The 19,989-nt window shown below is 42.2% G+C and overlaps 1 protein-coding gene across 1 annotated transcript in view; it reads right to left on the reverse strand.

Moving 5' to 3' along the window:
- LOC122562322 (monocyte to macrophage differentiation factor-like) overlaps nt 1–18,813 on the reverse strand; it is a 79,733-nt gene extending 60,920 nt beyond the window's left edge. The window contains exon 1 of the mRNA XM_043715192.2: nt 18,669–18,813. Coding sequence (XP_043571127.1) covers nt 18,669–18,700 — 32 coding nt within the window. The 5' untranslated portion in view covers nt 18,701–18,813. The remainder of the gene's footprint in view (nt 1–18,668) is intronic.
- Between the last annotated feature and the right edge of the window lie 1,176 nt (nt 18,814–19,989).

Raw genomic sequence — 19,989 nt, forward strand, 5'->3', positions numbered from 1 at the left:
GTAATTGTACCAGCCTCCCCACTTCCTCTGGCAGCTCGTTCCATACCCGTACCACCCTCTGCGTGAAAAAGTTGCCCCTTAGGTCTCTTTTATATCTTTCCCCTCTCACCCTAAACCTATGCCCTCTAGTTCTGGACTCTATGACCCCAGGGAAAAGACTTTGCCTATTTACCCTATCCATGCCCCTCATGATTTTATAAACCTCTATAAGGTCACCCCGATGCTCCAGAGAAAATAGCCCCAGCCTATTCAGCCTCTCCCTATAGCTCAAATCCTCCAACCCTGGCAACATCCTTGTAAATCTTTTCTGAACCCTTTCAAGTTTCATAACATCCTTCCAATAGGAAGGAGACCAAAATTGCATGAAATATTCCAAAAGTGGCCTAACCAATGTCCTGTACAGCCACAACATGACCTCTCAACTCCTGTACTCAATACTCTGACCAATAAAGGAAAGCAAACCAAACGCCTTCTTCACTATCCTATCTACCTGCGACTCTACTTTCAAGGAGCTGTGAACCTGAAGTCCAAGGTCTCTTTGTTCAGCAGCACTCCCTCTGACATTACTGTTAAATGTATAAGTCCTGCTAAGATTTGCTTTACCAAAATGCAGCACCTCGCATTTATCCAAATTTAAGTGGCAAGAGTTTGCCGAGGAAGAGAAACGCATTGACAGGTCTGAGTACACTTGACTAATTAAGCTACAGCATAAAAAAGTGGGAAACTTGATCCAGCCAGGCCCAAATGGCCAACTGCTTTGTCTAGACAACCTTCCCTTTTAACAGTACATCATAACGAGGGACTGGTCTAAACAATGTGGAAAAGGTCATGAGGTAATCTTGCTCAGCTAACATGTCCAGTATCATTGTCCTACAAAATTACCTTTTCTTTTAAAATCATCTTAGATTCCCAAATCCAAATTAAATTTATGACCCTCCTGGATCTCAAGCTCCAGGGAACAACACACAAACATTCAATTCATGACAAGCAAATGTACACTCAAATCAGACCACAAACAGTTAAACTTTTGACAGGCTTCCGTCCTGTCTCTCCCTCTCTGTGTCCCTTGAACCCTTCAGTCAGTGAATGCAATCTACAGGAGAATGTTTTCTTTCGCTCACTCACACATGAACATCTTTCAAATTTCTTACTATGTCAGTTTCAGCCTGTGTTTTCCAAGCTTGTAAGGGCAATGAGACATTCACATTTCAGGACAGTCAAGATGAGGGAACTGAACTTCATAAATCCAAATCTGTTCAGTGTGGTATACACGAAAATGTATTAGGATTGTTCTATTATGTGTACATTGAACTCAGCTTATTACATTACAAGCTCTTTTCCTATTATGAGTTTTGTTGAGAGTCTCAGTTATCCAACATTCCACTGTGAAATATGCACAGCTTCCAGCCCCCAGGGTGAGAAGGAAGTACTGCCACACATTCCACAAGTGAACAAATGTTATCACCTTATTTACACCGATCCATTGACACTAAGAACAGATGTCCTTAATTCTTCTGAACAAATGGGGCCCCCATCGTGGTCAAGTGCTTTCCTGCATCTCCTATAGCAGATGTATAAGGCTACAAGCTTTCTCAGAATCAAACTCTCATAACAATAAAGCAGTAAATATAGATATTCACTTGCATAGACAGAGTTATGGACCAAAAGCTGGAAGATAGAAATAGTGTAGCTAGAAACAAAATCAAATATTGCTGGAAAAACTCAGGTCTGGCAACATCTGTGCAATGAAAGCTGAGTTAACATGTCGGGTCCAGGGACCCTTCAACAGAACAGAGCTGGACGCGAAACATTAACTCTGCTTTCTGTCCACAGTTGCTGCCAGGCCGGCTCAGTTTTTCCAGCAATTTCTGATATTCTTTCCCAATTCCAGCATCTGCCATTCTTTGTTTTTATTTGTTTAGTGTGGTTAGATGTTGACCAACGTGAACATGAAGGGCCAAACAGCACCCTTCTATGCTTAAAACCATCAGAGTCTATTTCTTAAAGGCAGCAGCCACTGATGGGAGGAAAAAAAAGCCTTTTTTCAGGCTTCATGAACTTTTACTGCAGAGAGAGAGAGACAGACTCTATTGTTCCACCGCTATGGAGGCTTCTCCCTTTCTATTGTGAACCCCCAGTCTGTGCACTGCCTAGGAGATAAACAGCTTTTGTCTGGCTGACAACTTCTGGCAACTAAAATTGGTCACATATGCACAAACCAATCAGCGATAGGTCACTTTCCAAATCTCACCCTGTGCCTACATCCCAGTGCCATACCATCTCTCCTCCCTCACTACTTAGAGCAGTAAATGCAAGCATAATAATTCTGCATGAATTTCAGTAATTTGCTTTTCCCCATTTCAGTCCACAATCAAAACAGAGAAAAATAAGATGTTACCTTCTTCCCATATACTAAATGCAAGAGAATTTTCCAGTGGAACCCAAAACACCAAAGAAAATTCAATCATGCGGTAGTCAATGAGAGAAAAGCTGCCCACATGAGTAGAATGGCAGAATTCATGGGGAGGTATTCTGGGAATGGGGATAGGAGTGGCAACGTTAAGGTGGCATAGTGTTTTAGTTTTTATTAATAGAGGGATCGAGTTCCGGAACCATGAGGTTATGCTACAGCTGTACAAAACTCTAGTGCGGCCGCACTTGGAGTATTATGCACAGTTCTAGTCACAGCATTATAAGAAGGATGTGGAAGCTCTGGAAAGGGTGCAGAGGAGATTTACTAGGATGTTGCCTTATATGGAGGGAAGGTCTTACAAAGAAAGGCTGAGGGACTTGAGGCTGTTTTTGTTAGAGAGAAGAAGGTTGAGAGGTGACTTAATAGAGACATATAAGATAATCAAATGGTTAGATAGGGTGGACAGTCAGAGCCTTTTTCCAAGTATGGTGATGGCCAGCACGAGGGGGCATAGATTTAAATTGAGGGTGATAGATATAGGACAGATGTCAGAGGTAGTTTCTTTACTCAGAAAGTAGTAAGGTTATGGAATGCTTTGCCTGCGACATTATTAGATTCGCCAACTTAAAGTGCATTTAAATCATCATTGGACAAGCACATGGATGTACACGGAATAGTGTAGGTTGGATGGGCTTCAGATTGGTACGACAGGTCGACGCAACATCGAGGGCCGAAGGGCCTGTACTGCGCTGTAGTGTTCTATGTTCTATGTCTGCTGGGTAGGGGGTGGAGAGAGAGAGAGCGAGAGTGAGAGAGAATAAACAATCCAAGGGGACATACGGAGAGGAGGCATCAAGGTTTGGTGGAGAGGAAGAGGGAGTAGGAAGCTCCTAGGGTGGGGAGAAAGGTTGCAAGGCATGGATGGGTGAAAGATGACTACATTTTTGAACTCGTTAACAAAGAAATACTCAGCTAACAAGGGGCCAAGGAAACTTCAAAATCACTGAAGCAATTCATTCATTGCAAATGAACGTGTACCATCTAGCTTTAAGTTGCATGGGTTTAGAGTCAAGAATACAAGAGGAAAATTGTAATGGATTTATTGTAATCAACACTGTCAATTGTTACATTTAAATTTGAGTTTGAAAAGCGAGCTGCAGTAAAAAGGATTGTAACTGTCTAGATAAAATCTTCCACCTTTGTGCGCATGTTAGCAATGCATCTGTTTTGATCTCAAGAATCTGTGAAAGGCGTATTCAGGGTGCTGGCTTTGTGCATGCAGACATTATAGAAACATAGAAAACAGAAGCACGAGCAGGCCATTAGACTCTTTCCTGATGAAGGGCTTTTGCCCGAAACGTCGATTATTCCTGCACCACTCTCATCTTGTCTCTGATCTCCAGCATCTGCAGTACCCACTTTTGCCATTAGCCTCTTAGCCCACTCTAACATCCAACAAGATCATTGTTAATCATCTCTCTCATTTCCATATTCCCACTCTCTCCCATACCCTTTGGCTCCTTAAGCTTCTACAGACATTAATTTTCTTAAATTTATTCAGTGACTTGGCCTTCACAGATTTCTGTGCCAGAAAATTTCACAGGTTCAACTTCCTCTGAGTGAAGAGATTTCTCCTCAAATTAGTCTGAAATAGCCAACCATTGCTTATAGAATGTAATCCCCACCAAAAGGGCAACATCATCTCTGCATCCATTATGTCAAGCTCTGTTAGAAGTTTCTCTGTTTCAATCATATCCCCTCTCATTTTTCTAAAGCAAATGTTGACCCAATTTCTTCTCATACAACAAACCCATCACCCAAGGAATCAGTCTGATGCACTCCCTCTATGACAAATATACCTGTTCTTAGGTAAAGAGAGCAAAACTGCACATAATGCTCCAAGTGTGGTCTCAATGAGGTCCAGCTTCCTTGCTCCTAAACTCAAATCCTCTCACCAATGATGCTGAAATACCACTCGCCTTCCTAGCTGCTTGCTGTACCGACATGCTTCTTTCAACAACTTATGTACAAGGATTCCCAGATCCCTTTGCATATTAGTATTTTCCAGTCTATCACCATATAAATACTGTTTTGTTTCACAAACCTTGATTACTTAATACTTCTCCATGTTATACTGAGTCTGCTACATATTTGCTCATTCACCCTGTCTAAGTCACTCTGAAGCTTCTTTATAACCTCGTCACCAGGCACAATCTCATCTAGTTTGCTTTCATCAGAATCACCAATGTATTATTGTACATGACTGAGATGGAAGGCACTGCTTTTCTCTAGTCCCATTACTACACAGGTCACAAATATAGTTAATTGCTTTGCCATTTTCCCCAATATGGCCAATAGTAACAAAAACTAAAATGGCTAGTTAGCAGCATCTGTGAAGAGAATGCAGAGTTAATGCTGAGTTCAGTGATTCTTCAGTTCTGCTTTCTCTCCACAGATGCTGCCAGACCTGCTGTGTTTCTCCAACAACTTCTGTTTTTGTTTTACATCTCCAGCATCCGCGGTTCTTTATTTTACTTTAATTGCCAACTGTATGCGTCCTCAATTAGATTTGCAATAAAAGATTTATAAACCAGATTTAACGAATACAAAATTATTGATTTATTATAAATAGAACATATTCTATGATGTTGCAAGACTGGTTAACATTTTCATAATACAAACAATGCTTATGCCTTTAATTAACTCAAAACATACACAAATCCCACTGAGTCTCACTTAAACAATTTTAGTCACTTATTCTTCATTCTTGAGGGAAATAGTAAAGAATAAGATGTGGAATGTCTATAATGTCTGGCACACAAAGATGTCTGTGGGATATTTGCCAATGCACCTTACTCAGGAAACCACTGTATTAAGAGTTCTAACAGATGCTCTTCACGAGGACAGTCATGGTTCAGACTAGACCAGGGCTCCAGCTACTGAACTGGGCACACAACAAGAGGTTTTCTAGAAACAGGAGAACTAAGTTGGGAAGCTCTTTTCCTTCATCAAGCTGACCACCAAATCTCCAAAATAGAAACTGCAATCTGACAGTTATAAAACCAAGTTTCTAAGCAGAGCATCTGCAGTAAATAAGCAATTAGTGCCTGGAATGAGACTTTGAAGAACAGCATTGTTACAAATAGTTTCCAATACTTAAATAAAATCCCATTTTCTCCAGGACTCTTTAAAATCAAGTCCACAAAATTATTAAATATGAAGTCACTGAAACAAAGTTTGTATCCACTATTTTAGAGAAAAGCCTTGGTTGCTAACTTAGCTCTTGTGCCAATTTAAATTTCTGCCTAAGAAATAAATACTTTCCTTGTATGTTGTGGCTTTAAATTTAATGGCAGGGAAATAATCAATGAGTATATGGCTTGGCTGTGTCAGAGAGGAGTTAAGGATCAATCACATATAGGCCAGACCAGGTATGAGCAGGAGATTTTCTTCCTTGAAAGGATTAGCAAACAGGATGGATTTTACAACAAGTTTTCAATCCCAGATTTAGTACTTAAATTTAAATTCGACCAGCTGCCACACAGGGATTTGAATCAATGTCACAGAATCTATGGCTTCAGAATTACCAGGCTAGCAATATTACCACGATACTACCTTGTCATCTTATTCACAGAGGCTCGTTTACAAAACTAATGCCGACTACTTTGCAACTTGTTAATGAGGAGATGCGCCCCTGTGATTTGATAATGTGATAGTTAATGGTTAATTAACACATCATTAGCACTCATTAAGCCTATTTGTTGACATTAAGAATCCTTCCACCAGGCATTAACCTTCACGTAAAGGGAACATTGGCATTTTTTAAAATACAAGATTAAATACTGTATTGTGATTTTTAAAATGGCTTGGCCTGGCTTGGCTTGGCCAGTATTTATTGCCCATCCTTAGGTGCATTGAAAAGGTGGTGGCGAGCTGCCTTCTCAATCTGCTGCAGTATGTGTGGTGTGGATAGATTAGATTAGATTCCCTACAGTATGGAAAAAGGCCCTTTGGCCCAACAAATCCACACCGACCCCCTGAACAGTAACCCACACAGACCCATTCCCCTACCCTATAATTTACCCCTGACTAATGCACCTAATACAATGGGCAATTTAGCATGACCAACTCACTTGACATGCACATCTTTGGATTGTGGGAGAAAACCAGAGTACCCAGAATATACAAACTCCACACAGACAGTCGCTCGAGGTGGGAATCGAACCCAGGTCCCTGGTGCTATGAGGCAGCAGTGCTAACCACTGAGCCACCATGCCGCTCTATAGATTTCCCCTTTCCCCCCACACACTCACTGTGTGGTTTCAAGCTTCCCCTCTAAAAAAAAGTGGGCGGCACGGTGGCACAGTGGTTAGCACTGCTGCCTCACAGCGCCAGAGACCCGGGTTCAATTCCCGACTCAGGCGACTGACTGTGTGGAGTTTGCACATTCTCCCCGTGTCTGCGTGGGTTTCCTCCGGGTGCTCCGGTTTCCTCCCACAGTCCAAAGATGTGCGGGTCAGGTGAATTGACCATGCTAAATTGCCCATAGTGTTAGGTTAAAGGGGTAAATATAGGGGTATGGGTGGGTTGCGCTTCGGCGGGTCGGTGTGGACTTGTTGGGCCGAAGGGCCTGTTTCCACACTGTAAGTAATCTAATCTAATCTAATCTAATCTAATCTAATCTAATCTAATAGATAGACACACAAAACCATGAAAAAGTATGCTCCAGGACTTCCATGTTCAATCACGGAATATAAAAATATTTAAAAAGATATTTTTGAATATATTGTTTTCATTCGTATTGCGGAAGCATATATTAATGGAATAATATTGTTCTCAGATAATATTTGTATTTTTTCTCTCTGACATACAGCCTCCATAGTGATTGTGGTTGTGAAGGCCTCAAAACAAGAATATCTTCATGGCTCATCACCTTAAGAGCTAAAGAGTTAACACATAAATAGGAAACACTATGGTCACAATTCAGCATCTGACTATTGTCAATACCACCCCAAATTTTCTAAATAGTACTTATAGAATCATTGAAAATAGGAGCTGGAATATCCCATTCAGTCCTTCGAGCCTGCTCTACTATTCAACATGATTGTGGTAGATCATCCAACTCAGTACCATTTTCCTGTCTCCCCCCACCCCCCCACTGCCAACCCCGACACTCTGATCCCTTGAGCCCCAAGAATGATATCCATCTCCTCCTTGAAAACATTCAAACTTTTGGCCTCAACTGCTTTGTATGTCACAGAATTCCATAGATTCATCACTCTCTAGTTGTAAACATTTCTCATTTCAGTCCTAAATGGCTGAGCTTGCATCCTTAGATTGTGGCCCCTGATTCTGGACTCCCCAGTCATCAGGAATATGCTTCATGCGTTTACCATGTCTAGTCCTGTTAGAATTTTACAGGTTTCTATGAGATGCCCCCTCATTCTTCTAAATTCTGCCTTTTTCATCTTCTCACTACACAGCACTATGGCACAGTGGTTAGCACTGCTGCCTTAAAGTGCCAGGGATCTGGGTTCGATTCTAGCCTTGATGACTGCCTGTGTGGAGTTTACACATTCTCTGCTTGGATTTCCTCTGCGTCAGTTTCCTTCCAGAATAGATGGATTGGCCATGCTAAACTGCCCCATAGTGTATAAGGAAGTGGTTGGAAAATGCAGGGTTATAGGGATAGGGTGAGCGTCTGGGTGGGATACTCTTTTGCAGGTTTGGTGCATACCCAATGAGCCAGGTAGCCTCTTTCCACACAGTAGGGAATCTATTCTACATGTTGCATCTACATGCTTATTTTCAACAATTGGTATACAAGGACATCCAGGTCCTATTGAAGCTCTCCCTTTCTGAATCTATTTGCCATCCAGATAATAATCAGTGTTCCAGTTTTTGCTATCAAAGCGAACAACCTCACATTAAGCACATTATATCCCATCAGCCATGCATTGGCTCATTCACTCAGCCTGATAAAATCACACATGAAGGATCTTTCATCCACCTTGCAGTTCACTCTCCCACCTAGCTTTGTGTTGTCTGCATATTACACTTAGTTCCTTCATCTAAATCATTAATATATAATGTGAATAGAATTAGGCTACAGATCGACCATGATCTCACTGAATGGCAGAACAAGTTCGAGGGGCTGAATGGTGAATTTCTGGACACATCTTCCCTGTCATACTCCACCAGTCACTACCCAACAGTCAGAAAGTGATCTGTTTATTCCTACTCTTTGTTTTCTATCTGGTAGCTATTCCCTATCTATGTTAGTACACCATCTCCAGTCCTATGTGCCTTAATTTTACATGTCAATTTCTTATTGAAAGTCTCCTGCACATTCACAAAGGTTTCCTTTCTAAATGTTCTTTTACATTTTTTATAACGGACTCCAGGATTTTCCCTACTACTGATGTCAGGCTAAAATCAGTCTGTATTTTCCTGTTTTCTCTTTAGCTCCTTTTTAAATTTTAAATAATGGGGCTATATTGGCTACCCGCCAATCCTGAGAAACTGTTCCAGAGCCTAAAGAATCTTGAAAGGTGACCAATCAATCCACCATTTCTAGGGGCAACTTTTCTGTTTACTCCCTTTCAATATTACAACTATTCTTCACTTACCCATTTTTGGAAATTTCTATTCTAACTTCAACCTCTTTTTCCTCTTCAAATTCAGGAACATGGTATTACTTTCTAAACTCAAGTCTATATTTCTTCCAAGTCTCTTTCAATTGTACTTGCACCTGCCAGAGCTCTATAAACTTGACCTTCTTTTTCCCCATCCTAAATCTGTTTCTTCCTCTACCCAATCCCCAATCAACTGTCACAATCATAAGATATATTTTGTAAAAGAAGGCTAACCTGACTTTTTAAAAATGGTCACAGAATCTGACAAGATGGCTACCAGAAGTCACATGAAAATTCCTAATTCACTATAGCTTTAAAGAAAGTAGAGATTTGTGCACAAAAGGAAAACATTTGGAATTTGTTTAACCCTTGGATAAGATAACCCACCGCAATCGGTCCTCCTAGAGATCTAAAATTCAAAGCTTATGCAAGAACAAAAGGCATTAAAGGACATCAATATAATTCATTTAATCAGTTGAAATTAAGTAACTGGGCAAACATCCAGCAAATGGAATACTACTTGGGAAAATTTAGCAAGTAATAAAGCAGAATATTACTTTGATGAAGAATGACTGCAGAATTCAGGAATGTGGGTGTTTTGGTGCACGTCACAAAAAAAAAAGCAAATAACTTAAAAGGCAAATTAAATGCCATTGTTAGGGGGAAATTTGGGTATGACATCAATTAATTTATAAATCCACACCATCTAGGATTAGAATGGAGTAGAATGTTTTAGTTAATTTTATAAGCAAATATTATTTAAGATTCATTTTCTATTCAAGAAAGTAGTTAAGTTGAAAATAAAATAATTTAAACACGCTCAGATGCTGATGCAGTAGACAGACTGTTTGTATGAAAGTACAATATGCCTGAACTAGCATTAAGCCTGAGGCCTTATTTGGAAATGGAAAAAAAAGAGGATGAGCCCGACTTCAGCAAGAAAGAAAAAGCAATGGGGTTTAGTCACCATTGGGATTGAAGCACAGGCCTTAGAGAGAATGGCACCTGGGAAGATAGGGAGTTGTGAGACCAGAGGTAACAGGTGCCGTGCCACTTTTGGAATGTGAGAAACACAAGATGTTTGTCAGAAACAGACCATTTTGGAATTCAAGTAGTTTACTGTCTACATGATTTACAATGTATAAATATCTGATGAATGAGTTACAGTGCCACCTTGGAATCTTTTTCAGAGTCAACACTCCCAACATTGGCTCAATAAACGATCGTTGACCTTCACCTCAAGATTATTCCATAAAATCATTACTACAAACACTAACCTTTGTATATTTTTAATCAACTTGTTCAGACATGTTATGACACACCTCTGCAGCAGGTGAGGCTTGATGTCAGGTATTGTAGCCCAGCAGTGAGGAAACTTGTCACTTTGCTACTAAACCATGTTTGTTACGAGAGGAATTGAGAATAAAAGTAATGATGTTTATAATTCAGTTATACGGGGCATTGGTAAGACTACATTATTTAATCAAGGACATGAGTGTGTTGGAGGTGGTTCAGAGAAGGTTTGCTACATTGGTAGGGGTGATGTTCCTATGTATGAAGATTGGGAGAAGATTTGTAGCTCGGGTGCTCGTTTTTGTGGTTCTGTTTACCGAGCTGGAAATTTTTGTTGCAAACGTTTCGTCACCTGTCTAGGTGACATCCTCAGTGCTTGGGAGCCTCCTTTGAAGCGCTTCTGTGGTGTTTCCTCCGGCATTTATAGTGGCCTGTCCCTGCCGCCTCCGGTTGTCAGTTTCAGCAGTCTGCTGTAGTGGCCGGTATATTGGGTCCAGGTCGATGTGTTTGTTGATGGAGTTTGTGGATGAGTGCCATGCTTCTAGGAATTTCCTGGCTGTTCTTTGTTTGGCTTGCCCTATAATAGTAGTGTTGTCTCAGTCGAATTCATGTTGCTTGTCGTCTGCATGTGTGGCTACTAAGAATAGCTGGTCGTGGCGTTTCTTGGCTAGTTGATGTTCATGGATGCGGATCGTTAGCTGTCTTCCTGTTTGTCCTAGGTAGTGTTTTGTGCAGTCCTTGCATGGGATTTTGTACACTACATTAGTTTTGCTCATGCTGGGTATCGGGTCCTTTGTTCTGGTGAGTTGTTGTCTGAGGGTGGCTGTTGGTTTCTGTGCTGTTATAAGTCCTAGTGGTCGCAGTAGTCTGGCTGTCAGTTCTGAAATGCTCCTGATGTATGGTAGTGTAGCTAGTCCTTTGGGTTGCACCCTCAGACAACAACTCACCAGAACGAAGGACCCGATCTTGGCATGGTGAACACAGAAAACCTGTTTCATCTTGTGGGTCCCTCCAGAAACAGGAGCACTGTTTAATATTAAGAGTTATCTTTTTATGACAGATACAATAGGAATTTGTTTTCTCTCAGAGTGCTCTGCAACTTTAATACACTCTGCCTCAGATGGTGGTGCAGGCAGGGTGTTGGATAGTTGAAAGGCAGAATTTTTTAGATTCCTGTTAGACAAGTAAATCAAGGGTGGGGCCTGACATTGCTGGCTGGAACAGCATTTATTGCCCATCCCTATTTGCCCCTTAAAGATGGAGATGAGCTGCCTTCTTGAACTGTTGCAGAACATGTTGTTTGAAAGGGAATTCCAGGATTTTGACCAAGCAATAGTTATACACTTCCAATTCAGGATGATGAGTGGCATGAAGGAGAATTAGCAGATGGTGATGTTCCCATGCAGATGGTGATGCTGCCCTTAGCTTTCTAGATGGAGGTGGCCCTGTGTTTGTAAGGGCCTAAGGATCTTCGGCGAATTTCTACAGTTTATCTTGTAAATAATACACATTACTACTAATTTGTTGGTGGAGTGAGTGAATATTTGTGGATGTGGTGCCAATCAAGCAGGCAGATTTACCTTGGATGGTGTCAAGCTTGAGTGTTGTTGGAGCTGCACTAATCCAGGCAAGTGGAGAGAATTCTATCACACTCCTGACTTGTTTCTTGACAATGGTGGACAGGTTTTGGGGAGTCAGGAGCTGAATTACTCGCTGCAGGATTGCTAGCCTCTGTCCTACTCTCATAGCCACTGTATTTATATGGAGAGTCCAGTTAAGTTTCTGGTCAAAGATAATCCCCAGGATGTCAACAATGGGGGATTCAGTAAATGCAACACTATTGGATGTCAAAGGGTGGTAGTTAAATTGCCTTTTATTGGGGATTGTCAATGGCCTGGCAAGCTCAAAAACGGCAGAACAAGGGAGGAATATGAAATGCTCCCCAAATCTTGCTGAGACCAACCGTAATAGAAAACACCAAGTATTCATTTGCTGAGGTAACTGCAACTCTCAAAATGACACTTCAATTACTTCACTTCTGAAAGGGAAACTTCAAGCAGCAAAAAGTCTTTCACCTTTATAAGCACCTTTTATCCTTACCCACTTCTAATCTTTGGATATACACTTTTGTCGAATAGCCTCATCACTTTTACTTGAAAAAAAAGGAGGCAGTGACATAGCTGTGATGTCACTGGACTCGTAATTCAGGACACCAGGGGTAATGCTGTGGAAACATGGCACCATGGCAATTTCACCATGGCAACTGGCAAATGTACTAAAAAAATCCAGAATAAAAACTAGCCGAGTGGTGACCACATAACTGTTGCCAATTGTTGTAAAATGTGTGGCTGACTCTTATCTGCCTGCAGGTAACCAGTGATGGGCAATAAATGTCGGCCTAACCAACAATGCCCACATCCCACGAACAAATTTTAAAAAGTCCAGTAATAGTTTTGAATTAACAAATCTCAGTCAATTCTAAAGTTTTACTGCTGATTATTTTTAAACTTAGACATAAACTAAAAGAGTGATGTACGATCTTCTACAAATTATTAGTTCACAAACCACACTGATGGCACACCTGGTGTGATTATTAAACAGGGACTGTGAATGCTGGAAATCTGAAACAAAAGTCAAATTACTGGAGAACCCAACATATCTAGCAGCATCTGTACAGAGAAAACAGTTAGCATCGAGTCCAGTGACCCTTCTTCAGAACTCACTCTCCAAAATGTTAACTCCTTTCCCTCCACAGATACCTTTACACTTGTCATGTGATTGTGACACACTCTCCTATCAACTATGAAACCTTTGGTTTAAGAAAATGCCTTTCAGCATTTCACAATTAACTACAAGGAACATTGATGTTACAAAAGATTTGGAAGTCAACCAGGAGTTTAATAAACTAAACTGTTATGCAAAAGATCTGTTATAAAAAAAGTTTAGATAGAGAAGTCCAAAACATGGGAATAGCACAACTGAACCCCCTGTAAGACAAGTTCAGGGATGACTATACAGTATATACTGTATATAAAATCATGATGGCATCTTTGTGGGAGGCTGAGGAAGAGATTGCCAGACCCCTTGCTGAGATATTTGTATCATCGATAGCCGTGGGTGAGGTGCCAGAAGACTGGAGGATGGCTAATATGGTGCCATTATTCAAGAAGAATGGTAAGGAAAAGCCAGGGAATTATAAACCAGTGAACCTGACATCAGTGGTTGGTAAGTTGTCGGAGGGATCCTGAAGAACAGGATTTCTATGTATTTGGAAAGGCAAGGAGGATATGGAAGATATAGATTGTAGGGAAACAGATGGCGACATCTTGCAAAATGTCCAGATTACAGAGGAGGAAATGGTGGATGCCTTGGAACAGGTAAAGGTGGATAAATCCCCAGGACCTGATCAGGTGTACCTGAAAATCCATGGGAAACTAGAGGAGTGATTGCTGGACCACTTGCTGAGAGATTTGTATCATCGATAGTCACAGGTGAGGTGCCGGAAGACTGGAGGTCGACTAATGTGGTGGCACTGTTTAAGAAGGGTGGTAAGGACAAGCCAGGGAACTACAGACTGGTGAGCCTGACCTCTGTGGTGGGCAAGTTGTTGCAGGGAATCCCGAGGGACAGGATGTACACGTATTTGGAAAGGCAAGGACTGATTAAGGATAGTCAGCATGGCTTTGTGCGTGGGAAATCATGTCTCACAAACTTGACTGAGTTTTTTTGAAGAAGTAACACAGAGGATTGATGAGGGCAGAACAGTAGATGTGATCTATATGGACTTCAGTAAGGCATTCGACAAGGTTCCCCATGGGAGACTGGTTAGCAAGGTTAGATCTCATGGAATGCAGGGAGAACTAGCTATTTGGATACAGAACTGGCTCAAAGGTAGAAGACAGAGGGTGGTAGTGGAGGGTTGTTTTTCCAGACTGGAGGCCTGTGACCAGTGGAGTGCCACAAGAATCGGTGCTGGGTCCTCTACTTTTTGTCATTTACATAAATGATTTGGATGTCAGCAAAAGAGGTAGAGTTAGTGAGTTTGCAGATGACACCAAAATTGGAGGTGTAGTCGACAGCGAAGAGGGTTACCTCAGATTACAACAGGACCTTGATCAGATGGGCCAATGGGCTGAGAATTGGCAGATGGGGTTTAATTCAGATAAATGCGAGTTGCTGCATTTTGGGAAAGCAAATCTTAGCAGGACTTATACACTTAATGGTAAGGTCCGAGGGAGTGTTGCTGAACAAAGAGACTTTGGAGTACAGGTTCATAGCTCCTTGAAAGTGGAATTGCAGGTAGATAGGACAGTGAAGAAGGCGTTTGGTATGCTTTCCTTTATTGCTCAGAGTATTGAGTACAGGAGTTGGGAGGTCATGTTGCAGCTGTACAGGACATTGGTTAGGCCACTGTAGGAATATTGTGTGCAATTCTGGTCTCCTTCCTATCGGAAAGATGTTGTGAAACTTGAAAGGGTTCAGAAAAGATTTACAAGGATGTTGCCAGGGTTGGAGGATTTGAGCTGTAGGGAGAGGCTGAACAGGCTGGGGCTGTTTTCCCTGGAGCGTTGGAGGCTGAGGGGTGACCTTATAGAGGTTTACAAAATTATGAGGGGCATGGATAGGGTAAATAGACAAAGTCTTTTCCCTAGGATGGGGGAGTCCAGAACTAGAGGGCATAGGTTTAGGGTGAGAGGGGAAAGCTATAAAAGAGACCTAAGGGGCAACTTTTTCACGCAGAGGGTGGTACGGGTATGGAATGAGCTGCCAGAGAAATGTGGTGGAGGCTGGTACAATTGCAACATTTCAGAGGCATTTGGATGGGTATATGAATAGGAAGGGTTGGAGAGATATAGACCGGGGTGCTGGCAGGTGGGACTAGATTGGGTTGGGATATCTGGTCGGCATGGACGGGTTGGACTGAAGGGTCTGTTTCTGTACTGTACATCTCTATGACTGATTAAGGATAGTCAACCTGGCTTTGTGCGTGGGAAATCGTGTCTCAGTAATTTGAATTAATTTTTTTGAAGAAGTGACAAAGAAGATTGATGAAGGCAGAGCAGTTTTGCATAAGAACACAAAAAACAGGAGCAGGCCAACTGGCCTGCTCCATCATTCAATAAGATAATGGCTGGTCTTTTCGTGGACTCAGCTCCACCTACCCACTTGCTTACTGTAACCCTTAAAACATTTATTGTTCAAAACTTTATCCATCATTGCCTTAAAAACATTCAACAAGGTAGCCTCACCTGCCTCACTGGGCAGGGAATTCCACAGATTCACAACCCTTTGGGTGAAAGAGTTCCTCCTCAATTCAGTTGTAAGTCTGCTCCCCTTATTTTGAGGCTACGTCCCACTATTTCTAGTTTCACCTGCCAGTGGAAACAACCTCCCCACTTCTCTTGTCTATTTTCTTCATAATTTTATATATTTCTATAAGATCCCCCCCTCATTCTTTGAAATTCTAATGAATATAGAATCAGTCTACGGAGTCTCTCCTCATAAGCCAACCTCTCAACTCCTGAATCAACCTAGTGAAGCTGCTCTGCATTCCCTCCAGTGCCAATACATCCTTACTCCAGGTATGGCCTCACGGGCACCCTATACAACTGCAGCATAACCTCCTTATTTGTAAATTCCATCCCTCTGGCATGGTAGACTGGTTAGCAAGATTAGATCACATAGAAAAAAAACAAAGAACTACAGATGTTGTAAATCAGAGACAAAACCAAAGTAGGTGGAAAAGCTCAGCAGGTCTGGCAGCATCTGTAAAGAGAAGCCAAAGTTAATATTTTAGATCTGGCGGTCCTTTCTCAGAACACTTGCCCAGTTTTGAGGAAAGGTCACTGAACCCAAAATATTAACTTTGATTTCTCTTCACAGATACTGCAGACTTGCTGAGCTTTTCCAGCTACTTCTGGTTTTGTTTTAGATATCACAGAATCCAAGGAGAGCTAGCCATTTGGATACAAAATTGATTTGAAGGTAGGAGACAGACATTAGGGATGGAAGGTTGTTTTTCAGACTGGAGGCCTGTGAGGATTGGTGCTGGGTCTACTGATTTTTGTTATTCATATAGTTCTGTAGTTCTTTGTGGGCGGCACGGTGGCACAGTGGTTAGTACTGCTGCCTCACAGCGCCAGAGACCCGGGTTCAATTGCCGTCTCAGGCGACTGTCTGTGTGGAGTTTGCACATTTTCCCGGTGTCTGTGTGGGTTTCCTCCGGATGCTCCGGTTTCCTCCCACAGTCCCAAAATGTGCTGGTTAGGTGAATTAGCCATGCTAAATTGCCCGTAGTGTTAGGTGAAGGGGTAAATGTAGGGGAATGGGTCTGGGTGGGTTGCGCTTTGGCTGGTCGGTGTGGACTTGTTGGGCCGAAGGGCCTGTTTCCACACTGTAAGTAATCTAATCTAATCTAATCTAATCTAATCTAATCTAATCTAAAAATCTAATCTGTAAGTAATCTAATCATAAATGATTTGGATGTGAATATAGGAGGAATGGTTAGTAAATTTGCAGATGACATCAAAATTGGTAATGTAGTAGACAGTAAAAAAGGTATCTCAGATTATAACGGGACCTTGGTCAGATGGGAAAATGGGCAGAGAACCTGCAAATGAAGTTTAATTTAGATAAATGTGAGGTGTTGCATTTTGGTAAGGCAAATCATGGTAGGATCTATACACTTAATGGAAGAGTCCTGGGGAATGTTGCCGAACAGAGAGACCTTGGGTGCAGATTCATAGCTCCTTGAAGGTGAAGTCATAGGCAACTAAGGAAATGAAGAAGTCATTTGGTACACTTGCCTTCATTGGTCAGTGCATTGAGTTAAAATGTCATGTTTATGGCTGTACGCAAGAACTTATAGAGAAGTTATTGTTAAACTTGGAAGGGTTCAGAAAATATTTACAAGGATGTTGCTGGGGTTGGAGGGTTGCTCTATAGGAAGAGGCTGAATAGGTTGGGATTTTTCCCCACAGGAACAAAGGCTGAGGTTTAGATTACATTACAGTGTGGAAACAGGCCCTTCGGCCCAACAAGTCCACAGCGACCCGCCGAAGCGCAACCCACCCATACCCCTACATTTACCCCTTACCTAACATGGCCAATTCACCTGACCTGCACATCTTTGGACTGTGGGAGGAAACCGGAGCACCCGGAGGAAACCCACGCAGACACGGGGAGAACGTGCAAACTCCACACAGTCAGTCGCCTGAGGCGGGAATTGAACCCGGGTCTCTGGCGCTGTGAGGCAGCAGTGCTAACCACTGTGCCACCGTGCCGCCCACTAAGGCTGAGGTGTCATATATGGAATGAACTGTCTGTTGAAGTGGTAGATGCAGGTACAGTTATAATATTTAAAAAACAGTTGGACAGGTGCATTAATAGGGAAGATTTATGGGGATATGGGCAAAATCAGGCAAATGGGACTAGTTTAGTTTGGGAAACCTGGCTGGCATGGATGCTTTGAATCAAATGATCTGTTTCTTTTCTGTACGATTCTGTGATTCTAAAGTTCAGAAATTGGCGTCAGAGTAAATCAGCCAAATGCATTATCTCAAGAGAATCTGCAGAGAATGAGAGATGCAGAGAATAACTTCATTATTCCTAAAGAAATATACAAAAAGATTCCCAAATATAATAAACACACATAACATCAAAAATTTATTCCCTGTTTTCCTTAAAGAAGGGAAACTCATTTCATCTTTGCTCTAGGCTAGTTTTAAAATAATTTTTCATGAAGTTACACATTGCTGTAACTGCAAAGAAATTTGCACAGATTTCCCCTTCGGAGTTTGCATACTAGGAATGCATTCTAAAGAAATATGTTTCCAGACTAAAAAGCTGGAAGGATTGCAACATGCCTGTAACGCCAAGTACATCTGCTGCTAAAATTAAGATCAGAACTCAAATAAATAGTTTCTCCTCAGATTATGAAAATAGGCTTCAGCTGCATGCCACAAAAGCACCAGCCCTGTCGCATTGCACGTAGCAATTGGAAAGTATCATCAGCTTCAGTTCAAGAATATGTTGTTGCACAAGTAAGAAATGAGTGAATCCCTTCTCCTACCCCTCTCCCCTACCATCCTGCCCCCCTCTCCTCCACCTCCTCCTCCTCCTCCTCCAGCCTCTCTGCCCCTCCTTCACTCACCGTCCCATCCCCCTCCTCTCTCACCCACTTGTCGCCCCCATCTCCTCTCCCCACCCCAGTATGTCTTTCCCTCCCCTTCCACTCCTCTCCCTCTTTCCACGCCAACCATGACTCAGAAGCGGACTCCCCGCTTGCCGCTATCAGGTGGTCACTCAAAAGATCAGCGTCTTCCTACCTGATCGGAGAGATGTGTTTGAGATATCCCATAGCGGCTGGAGGCCGGGTCACGGTTACCGACCCCACGCCTCCGCCCCCACCCCCACCTTAGAGAGCGAGCGAGGGTCAACCCCGGCCACACACCGATACCGCCTCCGCCTGCTTCAGTCGCCTCACTGCGCATGCCCGGTCCTGCCCGTTGAGTGCGCATGCGTCCTACTTGGTCTGGCGCGAGAGCAACGGTCGAGATTGTGCCGCCATTATTTTGGTTATGGAGCTATGGACAGCCACTGGAAGCTCAAGATACTAACTCGGTCATTGACACAGCCTTTTTTTCAACGTGTCGTCTTTTAATTCATCACACTGAGTTGTCCAAGGATGAAATGAAATGTGTTAATGTAGTTACTTTTCAATTCCAAGACTATTAACATCCCTGTTTTCCAAGCTAGTTACCATCCTGCTTCAGAAATATGTCGTTATTCGTTCACTGCTATCGGAGGAGCTATGGTGAGTTGCTAAGGGCATGTTGTAAATTATAATGTTACTGCACATAAGTCCTGGAGGAAGTGAATGCTGCTTCGTCCTGGATAGTGCTAAGCCTCTTGAGTTTTTCTTCAGCTGCACCCATCCATTCAATTCGGGAGTATTCCATAACAGTCCTGACATATGCCATTGCCGATGGTGGACAGTCTGTGAGGAAGTTTATACTTTCTAGCCTCTGAACTACTCTTGTAGCCACTGTGTTTAAATGACAAGTCCATTCAGTTTCCGGTCAACTTAATTGGTGGATCAGGCAGTCAATGGATTTGAAGGAAATAACTTGCAGTTATACATAAGGATTAGAAACAAGTGTCATAGATTCGTACAGCATGGAGATAGACCCTTTGGTCTAACTTATCCATGCTGACATGTTCCCAAACTGAATTAATCATCCTTGCCTGCATTTGGACCATATCCCTCTAAACCTTTCCTATTCATGTATATGTCCTATATTTACCACTTCCTCTGGCAATTTATCCACATATGAACCAGGCTGTGTGTGAAAAAGGTTCCCCTTCAGGTCCCTTTTAAATCTTTCTCCTCTCACCATCTTGAATTCCCCCCCCCCCCCCCCCCCCCAAGGAAAAGTCCTTTGCTATTTATCATATCTATGCTCCTCATGATTTTATGAACCTCTACAAGGTCACACTAAAATCAATGATAACACCACTAACTCCAGTCCCGCCAACATCAACACTCAAACCCAAAATCTGCTCAGTGATACATTATTAAAAAATGTATACAGAGAAAATCAGGTTTCTGAATGGCTAGTGGGTTCATTTCCTGTACCAGATGAGGTT

Source organism: Chiloscyllium plagiosum, unplaced genomic scaffold, assembly GCF_037043375.1.
Source record: "Chiloscyllium plagiosum isolate Xiang-an unplaced genomic scaffold, Cpla_swu_hap1 HiC_scaffold_25, whole genome shotgun sequence".
NCBI classification, from domain to species: domain Eukaryota; kingdom Metazoa; phylum Chordata; class Chondrichthyes; order Orectolobiformes; family Hemiscylliidae; genus Chiloscyllium; species Chiloscyllium plagiosum.